This window comes from Ahaetulla prasina, chromosome 1 (genome assembly GCF_028640845.1).
Source record: "Ahaetulla prasina isolate Xishuangbanna chromosome 1, ASM2864084v1, whole genome shotgun sequence".
In the NCBI taxonomy this organism is placed as follows: Eukaryota; Metazoa; Chordata; class Lepidosauria; order Squamata; family Colubridae; genus Ahaetulla; species Ahaetulla prasina.
In genome coordinates, this window is record NC_080539.1 from 282,947,109 (window position 1) to 282,973,794 (window position 26,686).

General features: G+C 37.6%; 1 protein-coding gene across 1 annotated transcript in view; it reads right to left on the minus strand.

The window, feature by feature from the left end:
- PRMT3 (protein arginine methyltransferase 3) overlaps positions 1-26,686 on the minus strand; it is a 93,188-nt gene that overhangs the window by 65,202 nt on the left and 1,300 nt on the right. The window contains exons 3-8 of the mRNA XM_058161233.1: positions 25,599-25,681; positions 22,233-22,282; positions 21,292-21,394; positions 17,767-17,920; positions 8,272-8,413; positions 5,931-5,996 (exon numbers count right to left, since the gene is read on the minus strand). Coding sequence (XP_058017216.1) covers positions 5,931-5,996; positions 8,272-8,413; positions 17,767-17,920; positions 21,292-21,394; positions 22,233-22,282; positions 25,599-25,681 — 598 coding nt within the window. The remainder of the gene's footprint in view (positions 1-5,930; positions 5,997-8,271; positions 8,414-17,766; positions 17,921-21,291; positions 21,395-22,232; positions 22,283-25,598; positions 25,682-26,686) is intronic.

Below are 26,686 nucleotides of genomic sequence, written 5' to 3' on the forward strand. Positions count from 1 at the left end.
TTGGGAGCTTCTTTTCTGAAGCTCCATTTGGGGCTTTTTTTTCTAAGCTTTGTCTGGGGCTTTTTTTCTGAAGCTCCGTTTCTGATGCTTTTTTCAGCCTCTGAGACCTCCGTTTAAGAAGCTGGACAGGACTACATTCGGCGTATAAGACGCACCCAGATTTTCACCCTCTTTTTTGGGGGAAAAAGGTGCGTCTTATACTCTGAAAAATACGGTACTGAAAGTCTTTAGTGTTTAGAGTCTTGATTAACAACCATTTAATGTCTTGCTGTTATAAGCATATGGCTCCTCAGCCCATAAAAAAACACCCATCTTCGGATGCAGAACAAAAACATTTGCACTTCTAAACTCATGTTGCAATTGTGAGATGGTCACAACAACCAGCAGTATCAGGACATCTGGCAGCCTTCAACGAAATTGCTTGCCAATAGACCAGAGGCAAGAAATATTTGGAATCACAATACTGGAAGAGGCCATTTAAGCCATCAAGTCCAACTTCCTGCTCAGCACAGGAATCCAAGTTAAAGAATCCCAGGAAAATGGTTGTGTAGCCTCTCTTTGAATACATCCAATGAAGAGTTATCTAGTTCTCCCCCCCAAAAAAAGGGGGGGGAGGAGGGGAAACTGCATAAGCTGTACTGTTGAAGGTTTGAGTTGATTGGTACCTGAACTAAAACATGAATTTTGAATGTTTTGGTCCAAATATCAAATAAAGCGATGCTGTTTTATTTGGAACGTGGACCAAAATAATGATATTTTGAGCAGAAATGGGAAGAAAAGACCAGGAAAAAGAAATAGGGCCTCTGTGGCTCAGACTGCTAATGCAGTCTGTTATTAACAGCAGCTGCTTGCAATTACTGCAGGTTCTAGTCCCACCAGGCCCAAGGTTGGCTCAGCCTTCCATCCTTTATAAGGTAGGTAAAATGAGGACCCAGATTGTTGGGGGCAATAAGTTGACTTTGTATATAAATATACAAATAGGATGAAGACTATTGCTAACATAGTGTAAGCTGCCCTGAGTCTTCGGAGAAGAGCGGGATATAAATACAAATAAAAAAAATAGACATTAATGTGTTGAGAAGAGGAAGAAAAAGAAAAAGAAAAAGAAAAAGAAATGAATAGAATAGAACAGAACAGAACAGAACAGAACAGAACAGAACAGAACAGAATTTTTTATTGGCCAAGTGTGATTGGACACACAAGAAATTTGTCTTGGTGCATATGCTCTCAGTGTACATAAAAGAAACGATACATTCATCAAGAATCATAAGGTACAATACTTAATGATTGTCATAGGTACAAATAAGCAATCAGGAAACAATATCAATATAAATCGTAAGGATACATGCAACCAAGTTACAGTCATACAGTCATAAGTGAAGGTGGAAAGATCAGGTGGTGGGTTGGCTAGTAGGATATGCTGGTTGGCCAGGAGCCTATTTCTGACATCACAAAACACATTCTGGCTTCATGACAATAACATGCATGCTCCACACTACTTTCATCTGGCTTCATCTGTTATTAATAGTTAGAAAGCAAAAACTTACTGCAGAATCATTCATGGTTTGTCATTCTCCTAACAAGCTAGAACTCTGAGGGAGGCTTTATTTTATTCTTAGTTCACAATCCAAAATGAAACCAGAGGTTTTGTAATAACTTTTAAGCTGAAGAAATGGAAATAAAGCTGTCTGCAAGGAAGAAAGGAAAACATGAAATGGATTTGTTTGGGAAGCTTATAAACTCTTGTGGGCCCAAGGGACTACCTATGAAGGACAAGAACAGCAAGAACAGAGATCAAATTTGTCCTCCACTTCTGCAGCCTGCTGGAGGAGTTCCCTCCCCTCAGCATGCAGCCCTTTTCTTTTGGAGAGTGCATATCGGCTACGTGAAAACCCGAACCCTTCTCAAAGACCTGACTGCCAGGAGGGAATCTGAGCTGTGCGGCAACCTTCCCTGCTGGCTCCTCCATTGACTTTCTGGGGAAGTGGGCTGAGAAGATTGCAAATGGCAAACATATCTAATGCTACTTCTTCCGCCTATTTTCCCCACAACAGCAACCATGTGAGGTGAGAGAGTATGACTGGCCCAAGGTCAGCCAGCTGCCTTTAATGGCTAAGGGGGCAGTTGAACCCACAGCCTCCTGCTTTCTAGTCTGGTGTTTTAACAATGGACCAAGCTGGTATCAAAAGCTGCTGAAAGAGCTAGTAGAATTTTTAAGCCCTGTCAAAAGTCAACAAGAGTGACCAATGCACGTTCCATTATCCCCAGGCTTGATCCCCGACTGAAAAGGATCCAGTTAACGTTTCTTCAGTTCTGTAACTTGTTTTGTTTTATAGCTATACCATCTCCATAATTTCCTCCAAAAGGCGGGTTAAAGGCTGGACAACAATTATTCAATTCAGCTGGGTTCATAGTAACCCTTTTAAGGAAGGGCAATAAAATGCTCTCTTCAGAGACAGTGACATCACCCCTTCCTTCAGGAAGCATTAACAAAATCCTACACCCATTTTCTTGAACTTTCTCTAGCGGCCAGGTGGGACAGGAATCAAACCCACAAGTGCAATTTTAGCACAGAAAGAGAGCAATTAAAAAACAAAATACTCCTTTTTATGAAATGTGTAGATATGGATAAAAGACTGTGGACCCAAAAGACAAAGTACCCCAAATGCTTGAAAAGGATAGTATTAATATCAACTGAAAGGTAATTGAAGGTAGCTGAAAAACAAATCTCCTATATTTTAGTCACTATTGTATTTAAACTTCCTTCTCAAGTTTCTGACTGGAGTTCCAAAATCTATCAAAAGGAATTAAAACAATGAACTTCTATCATAGCAACATGGAATGGAAGAAGACCTCCCTTTTTTTTTCTGGCAAAGCTGAATTTCAATCTGTTCATTATCTAAAAAATGCCAACTATAAAGAAAATGTTACCACAATTATATTTTTCTTATTTATATAAATTGACTATAATTATATGCCAGTCAGCAGAACCATAGAAGAAATGCATCTCTTCCCTTGCAAAGAATACTTTAAAAGTTGGCATGGCAGTAAAAATTGTTCATTTCTTGAAATAAGTTAAAAGATTTTCACTTTATAATGAACTCACTTTACACGTTAATGAGGTGTTTTTGAAATGTCCTGCTGTGTTTTATTAAGTATTTATTTAGACTTAAGATATTTAATTTTTTTTCAATACATGGAAATTTCAGATAACTCTCTAGCCACATAAGCTATAAACAAGTATTTTCTTCATTTTTATATGTTAATGATCATGATGGTAATGATCTGCAACTCTAATGGATTTATTTTTTGCTATTCACTATATCACTGAGCACAGGAAGTTGCATGAAGACAAATACTTAAGTTCTACAACTTCCTTAATCACTAAAAACTATGATTGAGGCACTGAGTTATGATACATCTACTGCACTTGATGAATCTCTACAAATGCCTCTACAATCTGCATTTGGATTATCTGTTATAGTAGTTCTGTTAACCTTTGTACGCCAACCCAAAGTAATCATTGTGAGAGGAGCTGCCACATAAATCATTTAAATATATAAATAAATTTCTTCAGATTCTACTACCTACTATAATTAAGTGCACAAAAATTCAGCAGATACACAGGAGCGTGGAAGGAATGTTTAGATCTTATGTTAAGATGTGAACATAGTAAAATGTGAACAATTCAAAGGACTACTGAAGCTATTTTAATAAATCTATCCACTTTCCATGCTAGCAAGGCAAAGCTCTGCAGCAATAATAAGCATATGTTAATAATAAGCAAAGTACATGCAGTTACTCAGTACTTTGCCTCTCCCAACACCAACAAAAGCTGGAGCAATGATGGTTTAAAAAAAAAGAAAAAGAAAAAAAATCTATGACCAAAAAGTATAAAGCCAATTAGGAGTTGAAGAAATGCTGAAATATTTTGAAATATTGTCAATTATTCTATAATATCCATTATATAGAAGCAAGCATTTCAATATGAAGTGAGATTTCAATATCACTTTACAAATTTTTTAAGTGAGAACCCACAGATCTAATAACTTACTTGGCAGAAACATGTTAAAAATTAAGAAAGCAGCTGTTTTTGAATGATTTGCCTGCATAGTCTTTACCACAACCAAACTTAGCATTTTTCTTCCACAAATATTTATTGCTGGGTTTTCTCTTCCTTCTTAAGCACAATTTTTGATTATTCTAAATTAAACTTTTAAAATTATTGATGTTGCTAGACAATAGAGAATCGAAAGCCCAAAGGTGAAAAACTATATCCTAATCAATATCCTATCTCCCCCCAATCAGAGTACATGATTCCTAAAACAAATTTTCAGATGATGTTGTCTTTAAAAATCCATATTATCAGTTATGACTATAGTTGTCCTATAACTCCTAATATTCCAGTATTTCTCTGAACTCTAAACAGAGTCAGCATATTGCCCCCAACAAACTGGGTCCTAATTTTACTATCTCAGAGGATGGAAGGCTGAGTCAACCATGAGCCGGTCAGGATTAAATTGCTGGCTGTAGACAGAGTTAGCCAGTAATACTACATTGTAACCAATGCGCCAACACATTTTTAGATGTGTGGACTTCAGCTCCCAGAATTCCCCAGCCATCACTGCCTTTGTCCATTTAAGCACGCATAAGCAATTGCCTATGAATATCAAGGCAAAGCAGTATTTGTTCCAAATTTTAAAAATGGTCTATAATAACAGATACTCCTATTCCACTTGCTTATGATTGAATTTGATGGGCCTACCTTCCACAAGCAGAACTGCTTTTCTACACATTCTCAACATTTAAGAAAATATAATTTTATTATGAATAAAATATTACAAGTGTTCCCCATAAATGTCAAGGTATGTTTTCATTTGGTATAAAGATTTCTTAATTATGCACATTCAGAGGAAATGTTTTCTGCCTGTTCTCTAGCTCCAAGACAAAAATAAAAACGATTCCTTATATCATAGAAGTGGCACATAAAAGATCAGGGTTAATATTCCTTTGTTCAACAGAAGGACTCTCTATTATATACTTAGCATAATTAAAGTTTTCAGAGTAACCTTTGTTACCAGAGTTTTAAACTGCAACCTCCAAGGTACAATTCCTTCCATAAAATAAAACAATGTGTGGAAGAAAATATACTTTAATTAAAAGTAATTTCTAAGTGTGCATTTCTGACCAAGAGCCAATCAATGTGAGAAAAGGATCCTTTCAGAGGCAAAGGATGATATGAATAAGGTCTTAAATATACAATGAAATATACTTCCTTTCCTATCGTTTACTCTTATTCTATAATTTACAGAATACAGAATAACAGAGTTGGAAGGGACCTTGAAGGTCTTCTAGTCCAACTCTGTGCCCAAGCAGAGAGTTAATTCTTCACACAGAAGCCAAATGTAGTCCTTTACAAAGGCAGAACTCACTAATGTTTTTTATAAACTTACCAGGAAAGAATTATTTATATGGGTTTCACTCAAACCAAAAGACTGGGATCTGAACTCTTTCCAGAAGCCAGTACCTCAGGGGGCTTCATGAAACTTTTTATCATACAACACGCAGGTTAGAAATTCACTTGGGGTAGATTTCAGAATGGTACATGTTCACACACTCATTTCAGATACCACTTACGAAGAGCAAACAAGAAAAGGCTCAACAAAACCTTGTCATCAAAATTAATGAATACTCACAACAGCACACTGAACAATGACAATGCTGATCAGCATTTCTCTTATCAGTATTCTGCACCCTCCTGCAACTGAATAATGCTCTTCATGTAATAGGACTTTAGTACATTCAATCAAAGCCTTGTCAAAAAGATTCAGTATCCCAATTGTAGAAGGAATCCAATCCAGGAGACTTTTATTACCTTAGCGAATCACATGCTGCAAATACATTAACAGCTTTAAAGCCAGCTCACTTACCTTATCTCTAAAGATGTGCGGGTTTAGATAAATGAAGTCACGATAGCTTTCAGTACGCACTTTATCCTATTAAAAAAAAAAGAAGTATTCTGAGCACTGACTGCTATTCATTGTCCAATGATAGTTATATCAAAAGTTCATCACCTAGCAGTTCTTCCTTAACCCATCTAACAAAAGCAGTATTTTAAGTGTGACCAGGCATTGGAATGTGACAAAAAATAGTACTTTATTGAGAAAGTATTACGGAATTTCTAGTACAGTTTTTTTAAACAGAACTATCAGACCTAAGTGAAATGTTAAGCATACTAGGATAATTATTTATCCTTTCTGTTTGTAAGGAAATGCATGTATCTTCTTTTTTACCGACAAATGCATGTATCTTCTTTTTTACCGACATTCAAGCACAGTAATGCAATGTTGTAAAAGCAATAAAATACTAGTCTTAATTTGATATTCAGGATGCACAGCTCCCCACTTATTTGTTAGTTAGCTTTTGCTGAGGCTAACATATATAAAGCTAAAAAAGTACAAAACTAAGTAACTTTACAGTGTGCAAAGTACTGGTAGTTTTCCAGTTTGCACACCTGAACAGAGATAATAAGCTGTGTTAGAGCTGATTCTGTAACCTGCTTAGCAACTAACATCATTTCCTTTAATAAATGTGGGCAGACAGACAAACTGCCAGAAAGCCATATGCTTTACTATCTGTGTAAGTAGCTGGAGAACCAATCAGCAAACGAAAGGAAGACAGTGCCTGAGATCCTATTTTTAGCTCCTTGCAAACGCAGGTTTAAAAAAAATATATAAAAAGAACTAAAAAAAAAAGTGAGAACTTCTCCTTGCATACAAATCAGATACTGCACCACTAGATGAAACGCCGAAAGGACAAAACTACAATTCTCTGCAGCAGCTAGCAAGCTAAATTCCAAAACTCGCATTTAGGAATGAAGCCTACATATCTGAATCAGTGCCTTTCAGGATTGAGATTGATTGATTAGAATTTGAGAGGAACTTGAAATTATTATTTTATACATAAATAATCTAAATTAAACTTTTTTAGTGAATTTCAAACCCAACTATCCAAAAAAAAACCACCCCACTACTCTGGTCTCATTTGTGAACCTTCTTACTTGCTGCAGTCCACAGGAATGCTTGCTCTGCAATCCTTTGCCATCAGAGTTTCAAAGGACAAGGATGTGGAATTGGCTGTTCTTCATCAGCAATGCAATGATATGGACTTCACTGTTTGACAACTCAGGTACTCCCACCCTTGGGCATATCTAGAAAGCTGCTTAAATTAGCTTCTGACAGGTAATTAATATTAAGCCATCTCTTTATTCAACAGTGCTTATCTGATTCTAGCAGCATTGTTTCAAAAGCATCTTGTTTATTAAATATGCCATATTTTAAAGACAAGAGAATATACTGTAAAATCACAAATATTATGCAGCTTCGAACTTAAAGCTCAATTCTTAGCACGGATGGTGCTGTGGAAGTACTGGACCTCAGGCTGTAGTAAGGCTACAAGTCTGAAAATCTTGAAGCTGTTCTTCCTAACAGTACTGCAGCCCTTCAGTATTTGGAGGGACCCAGAGTTCCCATCTCTGCTTAAGCAAGAAGGTATTTTACCAGTCTTCTCTTACCTGGCCAAGGCACGAACTAGGTTCTAATTTATACAGTCGATTGTTCATCTATAGCTCAGCTGACACAGAGATTCAGCCACCGTAATTTATAAGTCATGGTTGAGCAGTTAACATTATGGGGGAACCAGGATCATCATGGAATATGAATCCTTATTATCCATAGGATAGTTCCTTTCTTTTACAATTTTTTTTTCTGTACTAGTCCACATACTGAGGAGAAGATACTGCAATGTAAATGCTGGCACTAAGGTAGACAAAAAGGCTTGCATATGCACAATTGTCAAAATTTAATCACAAGATATCTTAAATTACACCAATTATTTAATATCAAAATACTAGAAGAGAATTACCTCCAGAGTTTTTTTCTATTGTGTTTACGGAAGACCTAAATCTATATTAGCTATCATATGGCTGAATTCCTATCACACTGAAGGAGATCTGTTACTCTTGGGGGGGCGGGGGAACAACCAAGGCAGCCTATACATGATCCTTTGGATTTTGATCTGTGTTTTCACACGTGTGATTTCTCTTGTTATTTTATTCACTTTTTTCCCTTGCATTTTTACCTGAGCTAAACCAGGATAACAATCTAGTATGGATAGGGTTAAAAATGCAGCTGTATTGCAGTATACGTATGGGGAAACAGCCTCACTTCCATTTTTCTCACCATAAAGATATGCTTCTGTTCATTTCCTAACCTTTAGCATTTCTTCATGGATCCCAAAGTGCCCGTATGAGCTGAAGTAAACGTCTTCCTCATCCTCCTTTAAGTTCCCAGTCGTGCTGGGAGATGAGCTACTTCCGATTTCTGTGTTCATCACCAAATCCTGCGCAAATTGCCTGTAATCAATTTGAAACATACCCTCAAGACCATAGTACAAGAACTATAAAAAGGCAGCATATAGGTTGCATACTGTGCTATTTGGTGGCTTCCACATGCTGAAGCTCCCTCTGCTGGCTACTGCATTGAAAGTTGCTTGGAATTTTTTTCAAAATCAGTATTTTTTTACATTGCAGGGCATGAAGAACTGTATCTAGTTGTTTTTTTATAACTCTACTCAATTCTAACTATGAGAGTCAATTTAGTGGTTAAGACACTAGGCCAGATACTGGGAAACTATGAGTTCTAGTCAAATGTCTATGAAAATTCTCAGTCCTCCAGTTGAATCAAAAGTGGTTTTTATTTTTGAAAAGGCAACTGGACTGACTGTTAAGGAAAAAAGAAGACGTTTCGCTTCCTATCCTGGAAGCATCAGTTGTGTTGAATGCTTTGGGAGATGAAAGGACAGTTATTCACAGTTGAGATTAGAGGGGGAGGAGAATGGAAAGATTTTGTTTCCTTTGCAGTCAATTGGTCTTAACACTATGAGTTCTAGTCTTACCTCAGACACAAAATCAGCTGGGTGACCTTGGGCCAAGACTCTCTCTCTCAACCCAAGAAGCAGAAGCCAATGGCAAACTATCTCGAAAACCTTGCCAAGAAAACTGGAGAGATGAGTCCAGGTGGTCACCAGGAGTCAATAATGACTCAAAGGTAGACACACAATTCTAGCTGTAGTACAGCAAAATGTATATTAAGATAATAATGTTTTAAAAGGTACTTTCAGAAAACATAAAACAGCAGGGAATAGACTCCAAATAATCCAGTTGATGTTAGAAAACTTTGTCCAATTACTTTAAAGTAATTTAGCAACCTTTGACAATAATAATCTTTCAAGGAATAACAACCAATAAAGAAAAAGTAGAAGATAATCACAGGGCCACAAAGAGAAATTAACATTTTAAAACACTTAAACAATTAGTATTATTTCTCAGCATCCTCTTTCTGCTACAAAACAATAATAAGTCTATAAGGCAATAGCAGATTTTTACTGAGTGGATTTAAGAACACAATAGTCCAAAAATCTATTTTTAAAAAATAAAAGTACTATTTGAAGGAACAATGGCTATAATTTCAGAATATCACATATAAAGCTATTCTAATATTTTACAAGCAAGTCTACATCAAATAAATCTTAACTCTTATTTATTTATTTATTTATTTATTTGATTTTTATACCGCCCTTCTCCCGAAGGACTCAGGGCGGTGTACAGGCAAGATAAAACAATACAATATACAGATTAAAATACCATTTAAAAAACTTATTTAAATTAGCCTAAAATTAAAAAATTTCCATACTAAAAACCCCGTTTAAAAATTGATAAAAGATAAAATTTAATTTAAGACAGCCCCGCGCAAATAAAAAGATGCGTCTTCAGTTCGCGACGGAAGTCTTGGTAATGAAGTGGACTTACTTTCTGGCAAAAGTACAGAAATGTTTGCCAATGCCTTCTTCTAGGATGATTTCTGACTTCCCTTCTAGCCTATAACTAAAACACTTTAAATGTGTTTTGATGCAGCCTTGGGCATCTGATTCTCTTCCTGCAAAGCAGGATTTAAGGGTAGCTGTCTAAGACGTATCAGTCTGTACTTTTTATAGCAACAAAAATATTTGGATGAGACTATTGACATTGATCAATTTCAACTATCCCTGGCTACTGGCCATGCTGACGGGAGTTGCTGACAGGATGACGTCTGGTCACCTACCGATTCCCTATGTATGTTCTACTTGGATCACTATTAGTGCAACTAATGAAGAGGTAAGAAAAGTGCAGTCGTGCTTAGTCCATGAGTTCAGAATAGATATCTTAATCAATTTTGTGACTCAAAGCACTCCTGTCTCAGGACTGAGCCAAATAAAAGAATAGGAAAAATTGATTTAGCAATTCCCTATTCAAAAAATTGGAGCTGGAATGCTCTACTTAGGCCATCAAGTCCAATCCATACTTTATGACAGAAACCTAAATTAGAATAGAATAGAATTTTATTGGCCAAGTGTGATTGGACATACAAGGAATTTGTCTTGGTGCATATGCTCTCAGTGTACATAAAAGAAAAGATACGTTCATCAAGGTACAACATTTACAACACAATTGATGATCAATATATCAATATAAATCATAAGGATTGCCAGCAACAAGTTATAGTCATACAGTCAAAGTGGAAAGAGATTGGTGATGGGAACTATGAAACGATTAATAGTAGTGCAGATTCAGTAAATAGTCTGACAGTGTTGAGGGAATTATTTGTTTAGCAGAGTGATGGCCTTCGGGAAAAAACTGTTCTTGTGTCTAGTTGTTCTGGTGTGCAGTGCTCTATAGCGTCGTTTTGAGGGTAGGAGTTGAAACAGTTTATGTCCAGGATGCGAGGGATCTGCAAATATTTTCACGGCCTCTTCTTGATTCGTGCAGTATACAGGTCCTCAATGGAAGGCAAGTTGGTAGCAATTATTTTTCTGCAGTTCTTATTATCCTCTGAAGTCTGTGTTCTTCTTGTTGGGTTGCAGAACCGAACCAGACAGTTATAGAGGTGCAAATGACAGACTCAATAATTCCTCTGTAGAACTGGATCAGCAGCTCCTTGGGCAGTTTGAGCTTACTGAGTTGGCGCAGAAAGAACATTCTTTGTTGTCCTTTTTAATGATGTTTTGATGTTAGCTGTCCATTTGAGATCTTGCGATATGATAGAACCCAGAAATTTGAAGGTTTCTACTGTTGATACTGTGTTGTCAAGTATTGTGAGAGGTGGAAGTATGGAAGGGTTTTCCTAAAGTCTACCACCATTTCTACGGTTTTGAGTGTGTTCAGTTCCAGATTGTTTTGGTTGCACCACAAGGCTAGTCGTTCGACCTCTCGCCTATATGCGGATTCGTCATTGTCTCGAATGAGACCAATCACTGTTGTGTCATCTGCGAACTTCAGTAGCTTAACAAATGGATCATTGGAGATGCAGTCATTGGTATACAGAGAGAAGAGAAGTGGGAGAGCACACAGCCTTGGGGGCCCCTGTGCTAATTGTACAGGTATTTGATGTGATCTTGCTTAGCTTCACCTGCTGCTTCCTGTTTGTTAGGAAGCTTGTGATCCACTTACAAGTCTGTTCCGTACCTGTAGCTGGTTTAGCTTAGTTAGAAGAATGTCTGGAATGATGGTATTGAATGCTGAACTAAAGTCTACAAAAAGGACCCTTGCATAGGTCTTTGGAGACTCAAGATGTTGTAGGATGTAGTGCAGAGCCATATTAACAGCATCATCTGTTGATCTATTTGCTCGGTATGCAAATTGCAAGGGGTCTAAAAGCGGATTCGTGATGGTTTTCAGGTAGGAAAGCACTAGCCTTTCAAAGGTTTTCATGACTACAGATGTTAGAGCAACTGGTCTGTAGTCATTTAGTTCCTTGATGGTGGGCTTCTTCGGCACTGGGATGATGGTAGAGCGTTTGAAGCAAGAAGGAACATAGCACATCTCTAGTGATTTATTGAAAATATGGGTGAAGATGGGGGCCAATTGGTCAGCACAGACTTTTAAGCAAGAAGGAGTTATCTTGTCTGGGCCTGGCGCTTTTCCTGGCTTTTGTCTGTGAAATTAAAACACAAGTATCTAGCCTCTAGTTGAACTCATCCAATTTAAGGGACAGCACTTCTTTCATGGTAATTATTTCTACTTGTAAACTACTCTTAAAGAGTTATGAAGTTCTTTCAGCATTAAATCAGAATTGGTCTTCCAATAGCTTAACTCCATTAAAGCTACATGCTTTCTTGAATTATGAAGAACCTGTTTTGACTTTCTGGTAATATTATTCAGGTATTTGAAGAAGTTATAATCCTGCTCAGTCTTACCAATGTTACATATTTGTAATTTCTTGATCTCTGGTAAGATTTAGTTTCTAGTCTCCTGATCATCCTTACTGGCCTTCCATGATATTCTAATTTGTCTAAATCCTTCTTAAAATGTACCAACCAGAACTATATATACTCAGTATGAAATTTCACCAAAGAATAAATTGGAACAATTATTTTTTGTGTTTTGGAAATTATACTTCTATTAATGAAGCCTAAAATTGACTTTTTTCTAATGACACATTTCTGATATATACAGCTTTGCAATTAACTGCTATTCAAACAACTTTTTCATACGCACTGTAATTGCTTATGAAACAGACATCCTCCCCAATCCTGTATCTATGTCTTTGACTTCGCGTTTCTCTCTGTTGAACTTCATTTATTACTTTCAGGACATTTCTCTAGCCTATACAAATTGCTGTGAATTTCATTTGTTTTCTAGGGTACCAGATAGTCCATCTAGTTTCACCTTATTTACAAATGTGAGAAGCTTTCACTGTATCGTTTCTTCCAACACTAATAAAAGTATTGAAAAACGCAAACTTAGGGCTGAATCTTTAGACACTTACTCAAAACAACATTCCAATTCAATGAGGGCATTCTGACTATGATTTTTGAGCTACCTATGTATCCACATAATAATAATAATAACAATAACAACAACAATAATAACAATAACAATAATAACAATAACAATAATAATAATAATAATAATAATAATAATAATAATAATTTAATTTGCATACCGCCCTTCTCCCGAAGGACTCAGGGCGGTTTACAGCCACAATAAAATACAAAAACTACAAATACAGTGCTAAAAACAAACATTAAAAAACTTATTCAATTGGCCACCATTTAAAATACAATATCAACCCCGTAAAACTGATAAATTTAAAACCCATAAAATCAATTAAAAATTTTAAAAATTCAAGCCAGCCCAGCAAGATGAAATAAATAAGTTTTAAGTTCGCGGCGAAAGGTCCGGAGGTCAGGTAATTGTCGAAGTCCAGGTGGAAGTTCGTTCCACAGGGTCGGAGCCCCCACAGAGAAGGCCCTCCCCCTGGGGGCCGCCAGTCGACATTGCTTGGCTGACGGCAGCCTAAAGAGTCCCTCTCTGTGAGAACGCACCGGTTGCTGGGAGATAGAAGAAGATGGCAATAGACGGTCCCGTAAATATCCTGGTCCTAAGCCATGGAGCACTTTGAAGGTAGTCACCAATACCTTGAAGCGCACCCGGAAGACAACAGGCAGCCAGTGCAGTCTGCGCAGGATGGGTGTTACATGGGAGCTCCGAACCGCTCCCTCTATCACTGCGCATCTGCATTCTGGACTAACTGGAGTCTCCGGGTGCTCTTCAAGGGGAGCCCCATGTAGAGAGCATTGCAATAGTCCAAGCGAGAGGTAACGAGAGCATGAGTGATTGTGCATAGGGCATCGCGGTCCAGGAAGGGACGCAACTGGCGGATCAGGCGAACCTGATAAAAAGCTCTCCTGGAAACGGTCGTCAAATGGTCTTCAAAGGACAACCGCCCATCCAGGAGAACGCCCAAGTTGCGCACCCTTTCCATCGGGGCCAATGACTCGCCCCCAACAGACAGCCGCAGCTGCAGCTGCAGCTGACTGTACCGGGTGCCGGCATCCACAGCCACTCCGTCTTGGAGGATTAAGCTTGAGCCTGTTCCTCCCCATCCAGACCCGTCGGCTTCCAGACACCGGGACAGTACTTGATAGCCGTTGGGGTGGCCTGGGGTGGAAAAGTACAGCTGCGTATCATCAGCGTACAGTTGGTACCTCACCCCAAAACCACTGATGATCTCACCCAGCGGCTTCATATAGATGTTGAACAGGAGGCGAGAGAATCGATCCTGCGGCACCCCACATGAGGCGCCTCGGGGTCGATCTCTGCCCCCTGTCAACACCGTCTGCGTCCGGTCAGAGAGGTAGGAGGAGAACCACCGATGCGGTGCCTCCCACTCCCAAACCCTCCAACGGCGCAGCAGGATACCATGGTCGATGGTATCAAAGCCGCTGAGAGGTCTAATAGGACCAGGGCAGAGGAGTAACCCTTATCCCTGGCCCTCCAGAGATCATCCACCAGCGACCAAAGCCGTCTCCGTACTGTATCCGGGCGAAGCGGACTGGAACGGGTCTAGATAGACAGTTTCATCCAGGTACTGGGGTAGTTGACGTGCCACCGCCCTCTCTACACCCTTCGCCATAAAGCGAAGATTGGAGACTGGACAATAATTTCCTAAAACAGCTGGGTCCAGGGAAGGCTTCTTGAGGAGAGGTCTCACCACCGCCTCTTTCAAGGCAGCGGGAAAGACCCCCTCCTGCAAAGAAGCATTTGTAATCCCCCGGAGCCAGCCTCGTGTCACCTCCTGCGTGGCCAGCACCAACCAGGAGGGGCACGGGTCCAGTAAACATGTGGTGGCATTCAACCTTCCCAGCAATCTGTCCATGTCCTCGGGAGTCACAGGGTCAAAACTATCCCAAACAGTCTCAACAAGACAAGTCTTGAAACTCTCGCCTGGATCTACCCAATTTTGGGTAGATTATGATTATAATCATGATTATGCTATCAGTCTACATTCCCTTTTCACTGTCTAATAAGTTTCTTGCTATTTCCTATTTGCTAAAGTTTATTTTTTATTGTATTATTTAAGCAACAGGAGACTGTGTTTTACAAAGCTTAGCTGAATCCAATTTTGTAAAAAATATTTCCTTCCTATTGATCCATTCATTAAATGACAAATTGTTCAGTTTTTCTTCTCTTTAATTTAGTACTCCATCAGTTCTCAACAAATGAACCAGCAAACATATGGAAAACTCTTAAAAATATCACCAGTTATGGCAAACCTCCTTCTCAGGCTGAAGGAAATCAACCACTGGCAGATGACCTGAGTGTGTTTTATTGCAGGTTTGAAAGGAAACTGCAGCCACCTATCACCACAGGCCCCATCTCAGACACACTAACAACAGCCAAGCCTCCTACAATTGACTCCATCTCAGACACACCAACAACAGCCAAACCTCCTACAACTGATCCCATCCCATTTACAACCCCTAGTGATCACAGAAAAGGAAGTGCAAGACCTATTTCACAGACAAAAGCCAGGAAAAACTCCAGGCCCAGACAAGATAACTCCTTCTTGCTTAAAGTCTGTGCTGATCACTTGGGCCCCATCTTCACCCTTATCTTCAATAAACCACTAGAGTTGTGCTATGTTCCTTCTTGCTTCAAATGCTCTACTATCATCCCAGTTCTGAAGAAACCCACCATCAAAGAACTGAATGACTACAGACCAGTTGCTCTAACATCTGTAGTTATGAAAACCTTGAAAGGCTAGTGCTGTCTCACTTGAACACCAACACGGATCCGCTGTTAGACCCCCTGCAATTTGCATATCGAGCAAATAGATCAACAGATGATGCTGTTAATATGGCTTTGCACTTCATCCTACAACATCTTGAATCTCCAAAGACCTACGCAAGGGACCTCTTTGTAGACTTTAGTTCAGCATTCAACACCATCATTCCAGACACTCTTCTAACTAAGCTAAACCAGCTACACTTGTGAACACACTTGTAAATGGATCATAAGCTTCCTAACAGACAGGAAGCAGCAGGTGAAGCTAAGCAGAATCACATCAGATACCTGTACAATTAGCACAGGGTCCTACAAGGCTGTGTGCTCTCTCCATTTCTCTTCTCTCTATATACCAATGATTGAATCTCAAACAATCCTTCTGTTAAACTACTGAAGTTCGCAGATGACACAGCAGTGATCAGTCTCATTCGAGACAATGATGAATCCGCATACAGATGGGAGGTTGAACTAGCCTCGTGGTACGACCTAAACAAGCTGGAATGGAACACACTCAAAAAAGTAGAAATGGTGGCGGACTTTAGGAGAAGCCCTCCCATACTACCACCTCTTACAATACTAGACAACACAGTATCAACAGTAGAGACCTTCAAATTTCTAGGTTCTACCATATCTCATGTCCTAAAATGGACAACTAACATCAAAAACATCATCAAAAAAGCACAACAAAGAATGTTCTTTCTGAGCCAACTCAGAAAGCTCAAACTGCCCAAGGAGCTGCTGATCCAGTTCTACAGAGGAATTATTGAGTCTGTTATCTGCACCTCTCTGTCTGGTTTGGTTCTGCAACCCAACAAGACAGACACAGACTTCAGAGGATAATTAGAACTGCAGAAAAAACAATTGCTACCGACCTGCCTTCCATTAAGGACCTGTATACTGCACGAGTCAAAAAGAGGGCTATGAAAATAAAGAGGGCTGTGAAAATATGTACAGACCCCTCGCATCCTGGACATGAAATGTTTCAACTCCTACCTCAAAACGATGCTACAGAGCACTGCACACCAGAACAACTAGACACAAGAACTGTTTTTTCCCAAATGCTGTCACTCTTCTAAATAAATAATTACCTCAACACTGTCAAACTAGTTACTAAGGGCCGCGGTGTGGCTCAGGCTGTAAGAAGCCTGTTATTAAAACACAGCTGCCTGCAATTACTGCAGATTCTAGTCCCACCAGGTCCAAGGTTGACTCAGCCTTCCATCCTTTATAAGGTAGGTAAAATGAGGACCCAGATTGTTGGGGGGGCAATAAGTTGACTTTGTAAATATACAAATAGAATGAGACTATTGCCTTACACACTGTAAGCCGCCCTGAGTCTTCGGAGAAGGGCGGGATATAAATGTAAACAAACAAACAAAAAAACTAAATCTGCATTACTATTAATCTTCTCATCGTTCCTATCACCCATCTCCTCCTATTTATGACTGTATGACTGTAACCTTGTTGCTGGTATCCTTTAGATTTATATTGATTGTTTCCCTATGACTATCATTAAATGTTGTACCTTATGATTCTTGATGAATTTATCTTTTCTTTTATGTACACCAGGAGTGTATGTACCAAGACCAATTCCTTGTGTGTCCAACCACACTTGACCAATAAAGAATTATATTCTATTCAATTCTACTAAATATCATACTCCTGGGAGATGTGGTGGCTCAGTGGCTAAGACGGTGAGCTTGTCGATCAAAAGGTCAGCAGTTCAGCAGTTCAAATCCCTAGTGCTGCATAACAGGGTGAGCTCCCATTACTTGTCCCAGCTTCTGCCAACCTAGCAGTTCGAAAGCATATAAAAAATGCAAGTAGAAAAATAGGGACCACCTTTGGTGGGAAGGTAACAGTGTTCTGTGTGCCTTTGGCATTTAGTCATGCCGGCTACATGATCATGAAGTCTTTGGACAGCACTGGCTCTTCAGCTTTGAAACGGAGATGAGCATCGCCCCCTAAAGTCAGGAATGACTAGCACATATGTGTGAGGGGAACTTTACCTTTTATCATATTCCTATATCATCTTAGTTCAACTAAGTTGAATCTTTAGTTCAAGGTTTTGAACTAAAAAGTGCATTAGTCTAAATGATTACCTCATTTTCTGTAGATCATCTTGGGCTCTGGCCAAAGCAGCTTCTGCCAATTCAGTTCTGTGCTCAGCATTTTTCAAGCATTCAAGAAGAGATGACGCCTCAGATACTCCATTAGGACAAGAAATACTAGGAGAATCAAGAAGGTCCTCTACATCTGGAAAAAAACACAAATATTTGTACAAATATGGAATGGAACTTAATGTTTTAACTTTGAATAAGAATGGATACTGACTATGTTTCTTAAATGTGTGTGCTAGTGTTGAAAGTCAGTCCAGAAAAGAAGCACAGCCAGGAATGCTAGCTCTATCTTTACTGTAAGACTACATTTAACAGAATCTGGCAAGGCTGAAAATATTTTCCCCTCCTGCTTTCTTTTTACATAACTAGGATCCCTTCTGAAACATTTCCTATTCCTCCTCTGGATTGAGATATCTTCTGCACACCAATAGTTCTCCAGCTTTTCCTCCTGTCTTCTAAGATTATTCTAACATATCATTCCAACATAACATGTAAACTCAGGAGTGAGTATAAAGTGAACTTTCTTTATTTACTTTTGCTTAGTACAGTACAATACTCTACCAACAATCAATCAATCAATCAATCAATCAATCATTTATTTGGTCACTGACCAGCAGATAGAACACAAGTCACAATTAACCAGAATCAAAAAGGAAAAAAATTGTTCTAAAATACAATTGTTCTAAAATATCCAGGATGGATAAAAATCAATGATTTTTTAAAAAAAAATAAAATAAACAAACCGGATTTTTTAAAATCAGATTTTTTTAAATCAAATTTATTTTAATAAAATGCTTTTGGAGTAAAAATCAATCTAAAGTGTGTTTTCTATTTAAGCCACATTAATAATTTAATTTATTCAGCATGAAATGGAACTTAGTTATGTAGCATGAGGCTGTATATTCTGCAATATTTACATTTTTGGTAAACTCATTCAACGAATCCAAGCTCTGCAAGCTAAATAGGAAACCTTTATTTTGTTTGCAAATAATAATATCAAAGATTCTAACTACCAGCAAGAATGAGTCCTTACATTTAAGGACCACCTGTCATTTCAAATCCATCATGGCAGCATCTGTTAGCGGGCATCCACTCACCTGCTGCCCGCCACAATCCTCACCTTGTTGGGTCACTGCCACATCACCCATTCAAGTGAATGGGTCTGTCAGTGAGTCAACAGCGGGTCAGAGGAGGAGCCACTGTGGAACAGAGATAAAGTTGCTGTTTAAAAAATATGATTTAAATTGAGTCAATTTAAATCAAGCGTTTTTACTAGCAATTTTATGTTTTTATTTTTATTTTTATATATATTATGTTTCAATCATGTTTCAATCATGATTTAAATCCAGTCGATTTAAATCAAATCCACCCTGAAAATATCTAAAAGGATTAGAATAAATACTATACCATATTGCATAAACTAGACAACAGTACATAGCTGTGGTCAAGGAAATAAAATCAGACTGATTCAATAACAACATCTTAAGATAAAATAGATCAGAATGACCACAATATTTAGTAAAGATTTTAGTAAAAATTCCTGGTGGGCACCTGCATATTAAGGGCAATACAAGAATAGCATGTTTCATTATTTTAATTATTCTTCCACCACATGAAAACAGTCTTTGTTGAAAGGAGGATCTTTTCATATCTTCTTTCAACAGCAGCTGTTGGAAGGGCACTGAATCTGGTTAGGGATAAGGCCCTTCTGAATGTTGGGGATCATTTTGCAGTTAAGATATATAGCCGGTTAGACAGCATTATGGGCCCCAGGCAAAGCAATGTACTGGAGCCCCTACAACAGGGTTGAAATCCAGCAGGTTCTGACAGTTTCTGGAGAACCGGTAGCAGAAATTTTGAGTAGTTCGGAGAACTGGCAAATGCCACCTCTGGACGGCTACAGGAGTGGGGAAGGAATGGGGATTTTGCAGTATTCTTCCCCTGGAGTGGGGAGGGAATGGGAATTTTGCAGTATCCTTCCCCTGGAGTGGGGTGGGAATGAAGATTCTGCAGTATCCTTCCCCTGCCATGCCCACCCATTGAGCCAGTAGTAAAAAAATTTGGATTTCACCACTGCCCTATTCACAGGAATAAAAATGTAAATGCTCGATAAAATTAAACATATATTTGCATGTTGGTATTAATTTAAAAATGCAGTAAAACATAATAAATATGTTGCTATATTTATATGATACAAAGTGCATTGAAGGTTTACCATACGCAGATTAATATGGGGCCCCTATGCTCGTGGGGCCCACGGGCAAGTGCCCATCAGGCCCATGCGTTAATACAGTCCTGCGGTTAGAGAAGATATGCAGAATGGCTCAAAAAAGTGTTCCAGGGTAGAGCTGGAAAGTTTGCTTGCAGGTCTAAGTCAATGGCCCTCTGCTTGAGATCAGCTAGCGTGCATTCATGGACCATTCCGGGATATTTACGGGACCGCCTGCTGCCGCCAGTTACCTCCCATCGTCCGGTGCGTCCAGTGCGCTCTCACAGGGAGGGCCTCCTTACGGTACCGTCGGCCAACCAATGTCAGCTGGCGGCCCCCAGGGGAAGAGCATTCTCTGTGAGGGCCCCGGCCTTGTGGAACGAGCTGCCGGTGGGACTCCATCTTCTCCCTGATCTTCGGACCTTTAAACGTGAGCTCAAGACTTTCTTTTTTCACCAAGCGGGGATGGCCTGATCGATTTTATATTGGGGGTTTTTAGCAGAATTTTAACCGGGGTTTTTATCTTTTGTAAATTTTCTTATCCAATATTTTTAATTATACAGCGGTTAAATTAGATTTTTAAACTAGTTACTGTATTTTAAAATGTTTTTGGGATTATTGTCGTCTTATTTGCTGTACACCACCCTGAGTCTTCGGAGAAGGGCGGTATAAAAATTTGAATAATAAATAAATAAATAAATAAATTCAAGGTGATGGCTCACCATGGAAAGCCATAAAATTGCAATTTGGCATGTGTTGCCTGGCACCAGGAAAACTGAAAGCTATCCATCATAATTAAAGGGGACAAGCTGGCTGAAAAAAAGGAGACCTTAAGCCAAACAGGAGAAGATGCAAACCAGGCAAAAGTTCTGATGTTAAGTAGGCCAGCTTCAAAGTGAAGAACCATGTTCAAGATGCAACAAGGTGCTTGAAAAATGGTTCTCAGGAACTTGGACTGAAATTTTTCCAAAAGAAGAAATGACCTGCAGGGCCCCAAAAGCCAAAAGTATCTGGCTTGGTTATGGGTTTGGATCTTTGCCAAGAAGACTTTTGGCGCGTATATTCTGAGCTTCTTTGAACTTACAAACAGCTAAAGAAAGGTAAAATAGCCATCATCAAGTCAAGTTTCTCATGATGCTTGTAGTTCCAGTTCTGAAGTTCAAAAGGACTCAATCCAAATGGATTAGATTGTCTGTTTTACTTTACTATATAAACTATCTTGATTTGGAAAAGGCTTCAAGTTATCTCCTTATAATTTTATATACTATGCAAAAAGTTAAAATGAAAAGAAAATTTACCAAACTGTAGTAATAAGTCATTTTCTATTGCAGGCTTCAAATAGTTATCTTCATTCCAAGGAAACGGAGGTCTAAGAGAATTTACATACTCTGCATCTGGCTTCTGAAATAGTAAATGAACATAGAAGTAACAGATTATCCCAAGAATGAATCATACACATAAATAACATACTAGACATATGTTCTACTTGTAGCATAATTCTACAAATGATACATTATTCCTCTAATTTATAGTTGAAGATAGTCTTTATCAATTTCTTATTTTTCTAGTATACATCATGATCCTAATTTCCCATCAAAGAAAATCTTTTTTGTAGTGCTAACTTGAACTTTTACCCTTCTCATCCACTGTAAGAACAGATTAATCTTGTCTTTTAAATTTTAAAGTTTATGTCATATAGTATGCCTTATTTTAATTGTGATGCTTCTGACACAAATAAACAAACATCTATGAAAGATTACACATACACATATGTACACTATATCATTTCCAAATCCATTGCTTGCCATTAACAATAAGCTGTTTCCAAAAAGACGTAACTCTAAAATTAGACTGAGAAACAATAAATATTATTGAACATTGTGGTCTTCATTTTGGTAAGAAATGTCCATAGTTAGGATATTAAGAGTGATCTAACATTTACATTTCCAGATTGCGTAGAATATTATGAACGCTTATTTACCATATTTATAAGTTAATCCAATTAACTACGGTTCTTAAGTGAAGTAATATTCTGGGCATCAAAATAATCCACCACAAATAATTTTTAAAAATGGATTTTACATATATATTTGGTTTAGTTTTTGCACTCTTAAAATTTTTTCAAGTGGCATTCTCAGAAACCTAATACCAAAATGTAGAACATATTCTGCTCATCACTCTCTAATCTAAATAACATTACTTAAATTACATCTACTTTACAAAATGCTTGAACACTTACCTGCAACCTAATAAAATTTACTAGCTTAATGTAGCCATAGAAGTCAAGCCCTGAAAGAAACAGAAAAACAGAAATGTTTATCAGAATCTTAATCTGTTTACTCTTACGTTTTTATTTTTCCTCCCATTATTTTATTTCTGTACTAATTTTCTTTGTCTAGTTCAGTACAACTATAAGTTTGCTATACTAAATGGAATATTTGACCTTATCTCAAAAACTAACAAAGCTTATTTATTAATGTAATGATTTACGCTACTTACAAAATCTGAATGTCATTTCAATCACAAATTTTAAGCAGTTTACATCTGGCAAAATAAAACAATCTTAATAGAAAACAACTGATAACTACTGGACCAGCAACTGATAATGCAGTTGTGTGCACTGTATACAAACTCCTTTGAGTCAATGTTGATTCCTGATAACTGTTTTCAGCTAACCCCTGCAGATTTTTGGAAACGGCTTAACATTGGCTTCTTCAAGGGCTGAGAGTGACTGGTGAAGTCATGAAGCTGGCATTATGCCTAAGGCAGGACTAGAAATCACAGCCCCTCCAGTTTCCAGCTTGCTGGCTCCACCAAACTGGCTCCCAATTATTAATATTTAAAAGTTAACAATAGATACATTCATAAATGTTGGATAATGTAACCAACATTCAGACATTATAATAACATCCATTCCCTAAAGGTTCTGGGAATAACACTATTTAAGTCAGTCATCTAAACTCTGCAAGGACGGAGCAGAGTATTGTAGACCGTGGGATCCATCACAGGAAGGACTTGTGACTTTATCATATTCTGAGAGTTGGGGAATGTGGCATGCTCCCTCTGCTGAGGCAGAGAGGTAGAGGCTTTTGTAGATAACAGCCAACACCTTGAATTGTAGTCATTACTATTTGCCCCACTTTTCATACAAGTCTCCCAGGTAAGGGGTCTCCAACCTTGGCCACTTTAAGACTTGTGGACTTCAATTTGTGGATGTCCACAAGTCTTTTTTTTTTTTTATAAAAAGTTTTATTTTTACAATCATATCAAATAATTCATCCAATGTACAGTTATATACAATTAGTCAGGCTTGCCCAGTCACCACCACCCTTTTTAACACTCTTCCCTCTTCTACCTTCTTTTACTTTCCAAACCTTCCTCTCCTTCTCTTATCTACATCCGCTCCTCCCTCCACCCTACACCTTCCTTCTCCCTCTACTATCCCTCTTCCTTCCTCTTCTCCTCTTTCCTACCTCCTACTCTCTCTTTTCTCCCTCCTCACCGTTCTAAAATGGTAACTATGCAGACCCGACCCTACATTAATTATATTTCTTCAATAATCCCTGTACATTAACCATCACTCCATCTCTACCAAACCCCCCCCCCCCCAATTCTGGCAGAGATGACAAAAATCTCCGCTTACTTGAAAGACTATACACTAGAAAAATATATTTTAGAATGGAAAATGTGGATTGATTATATTTAAAATAAGTATCAGATAAAAAAAATATTGAATAGCATATGAGTAAATTTAGGAAATATTTTGTATTAGATATATTTTTGAAGGAGAGGGGAATTGAGAGTGTGACTAAGTGTGGTGTGACTAGAGATTATAATTTAGGAATTATTTTGGATTATGATTGTTAGTTTTGATACCCTGCATTTTGTTCTGGGAAGTCGGGGTGGGGGGTGGGGGGTAAGGGGGAGGGGAATTGGGGGGGGGATGTCCACAAGTCTTAAGTGGCCAAGGTTGGAGACCCCTGTTCCAGGCAATTTGCACAGTTTTTCATCCAACTATTTTGCCACAATAGCGTTGTGAGGGAGATTGAGTTGAAAGAGAATGACTGGCTCAAAGTAACCTTATGATCTTCTGTACTAAAGGTGGACTTAAACCTTAGTTTCCCCCAGTGCCATTTCAACACTTTAACTGCTTACTCTTCACACTTCATATATTTCCATATAATTCAACTTAAATGTTTTATTCTCCTACTCACAGCAAAATAATATAACTCACTTTATATATAACCTATTTCCATTGATATTCTCAAATGAAAACAAATTTAGTGTATGATAAATTCTATAGCAAAGTAAGGCATTCTTCCTACAATCATGAACGTGCTAAAAATTCTACACACAAACACACACAGATAAATTTGTATAGGATATTCATGCATGAATATGTCATTATTCCTTAAATTGTAGAATGAAATTTCTCTAAAGTTCATATTAAAAAGAGAACTTCACATACAAATAAGTTAAATAAAATATCATACAAACACGGGACAATATTTTTACACAAGTAAGGCAAACTTTCTGAATAAGGCATACATTTAATATTTTCACTTAACAAAGCCTGGCAATTATTTTTCCTAAAGATTAAAATGCCCAATTTGTAAATAATGAAATGGCAATGAAACCATAAATAAGAAAAAAAAACCTACCTACAATAAAGCAGGCTTCAACATTATTATTAAATGGATTAAATATTTGGGAATTTATTAAAAAAAAAAATCTTTATCCCCTGAATTGGAGAAGTATAATGGCAGATATTTCAGTTGAAGAAAGTTGGTACTCTACTGGTTAGGAGGAACTGCAGTGGTAAAAATGAACATTTTGTCCGTTTTTTATCCCAAAGAATTCCAATAAGAATTGAAAATAAGACACTAAATAACCAGCAGCTAATATTTTAATTTGTGCAAGCAGAAAGTTTTAAAATGCTTAGTTGAATAGAAAGCTGGAAAGAAAACTGAATCTTAAAAATTTGTTATATTCCAAAATAAATATTTTTTCTGAATTGTTAAGCTTTACAACATTGCCATCAAATATGAAAAAAATGCAATGTCACTATTGCATCCATTCTTTTTACTATAATTTCTAAATTATCTACATCTTCTGTAGAAAATGAAAATTAAGTTCTGGGAATATGCACAGACATAAAAATCAATAATTAAAAAACACATTTGATACTCAATTTAATTCAACATAGAAACAATTTTTGCCCTATAAATACCACATCAAAAGTTTGTTTCTTTACCTTAGTATAGTACAAGGCTTTAACATTTACTCTCCTTATGTTTTAAATTTGTCAGGTTTTTTGTTAGGCAAAAATGATTGTAATCTTTTCCATTTGAAACAATTTGTCATATTGATCATAGTTAATTATTGCCTGCCTTGTTTTTTACAGATTTACTTTAATGTACTTAAAACTTTAAATCAATTCTAATATTCAGAAAACAAATTCTGAAAAATTTAAGTTAATTTTACAATACTTGTAGATCTTTATTTGGTTTTTTTTCATTTTTCTCTTTTCCTTTTGTAGCCTTAAGTTAAATAAACTTTTGAAAATGCAAAAAGAGAACCATACAATATATGGAAATAAACTTACTATGTTTTTGAACCATCATTTCAATATTGAATCCGTGGTCTGAGGTACAATGGCAAAAACTATCTTCAGCTGAACTGAAAAATCTTAGAAAAAAAAACTATTTTTAAAATACATACACACCAATTTTATACTTTTAAAATGTAGGCATGAACAGATAACATAGAAATAGATCACAATATCTAATTATGGAACTATGAAAGACAGAATTCAGAGCACGTATTAAAGAATAGGCAATATGTTTCTGAAGCATCAGGTGAAAAAAATGAAGTGACAAACTGATGTTAGAAACATCTCATGATACTGTACAGAGAAAATAATATCCCTAAAAGAAAGGCAGCAAGGATGGGAACAAAAGGATTACAGTTGTCAGATGTGAAAACTAACAACAATTAAATGCAAAAGAAATTCAGTATCTGAAAGAAAGGAAATATATATGGTAAAGACTGAACACTACTGTGAGTGAAGTATTCAAATCTTCTATTGCCTCCCACACAGAGCAGTGGGTCATTCAGTTCTCAAATAACTCTTACAACAGTTCATTTAGTGCCTATTCAAAGTTACAGTGGCACTGGAAAAAGCGATTTATGACCTTTTTCATTTATGAAAGTCGCCGTATTCCCATGGTCATGTGATCAAAATTCAGATGCTTGACAATTAGTTCATATTTATAACAGTTGCAGTATCCCAGGGTCAAGTGATCACCTTGTGTGACCTTCTGATGAGCAAAGTCAATGGGGAAACCAGATTCATTTAACCACGGTTATTACTAACTTAACAACCACAGTGGTTCACCTAACAGCTGTGGCAAGAAAGATCGTAAAATGGGGCATAATTCCCTTAACAAATGTCTCGCCTAGCAACAGAAATTCTGGACTCAATTGTGGTTGTGAGTACATTGCTTTCACTAGGAAAGGTCATGTTTAGGGGTTTGCCCCCCCAAAAAAAATTGGAGCCTGTGTCTGCAACCATGCTTATATCAGCCAAAAATTGCAGAATGCCAGGTAACGACAGTTGAAATCCTAAGATGGAAAGAATGCAAAAAACATGCACTTTGTGATGTTTAGCTTTTGTGTGTTGTACATTCCATA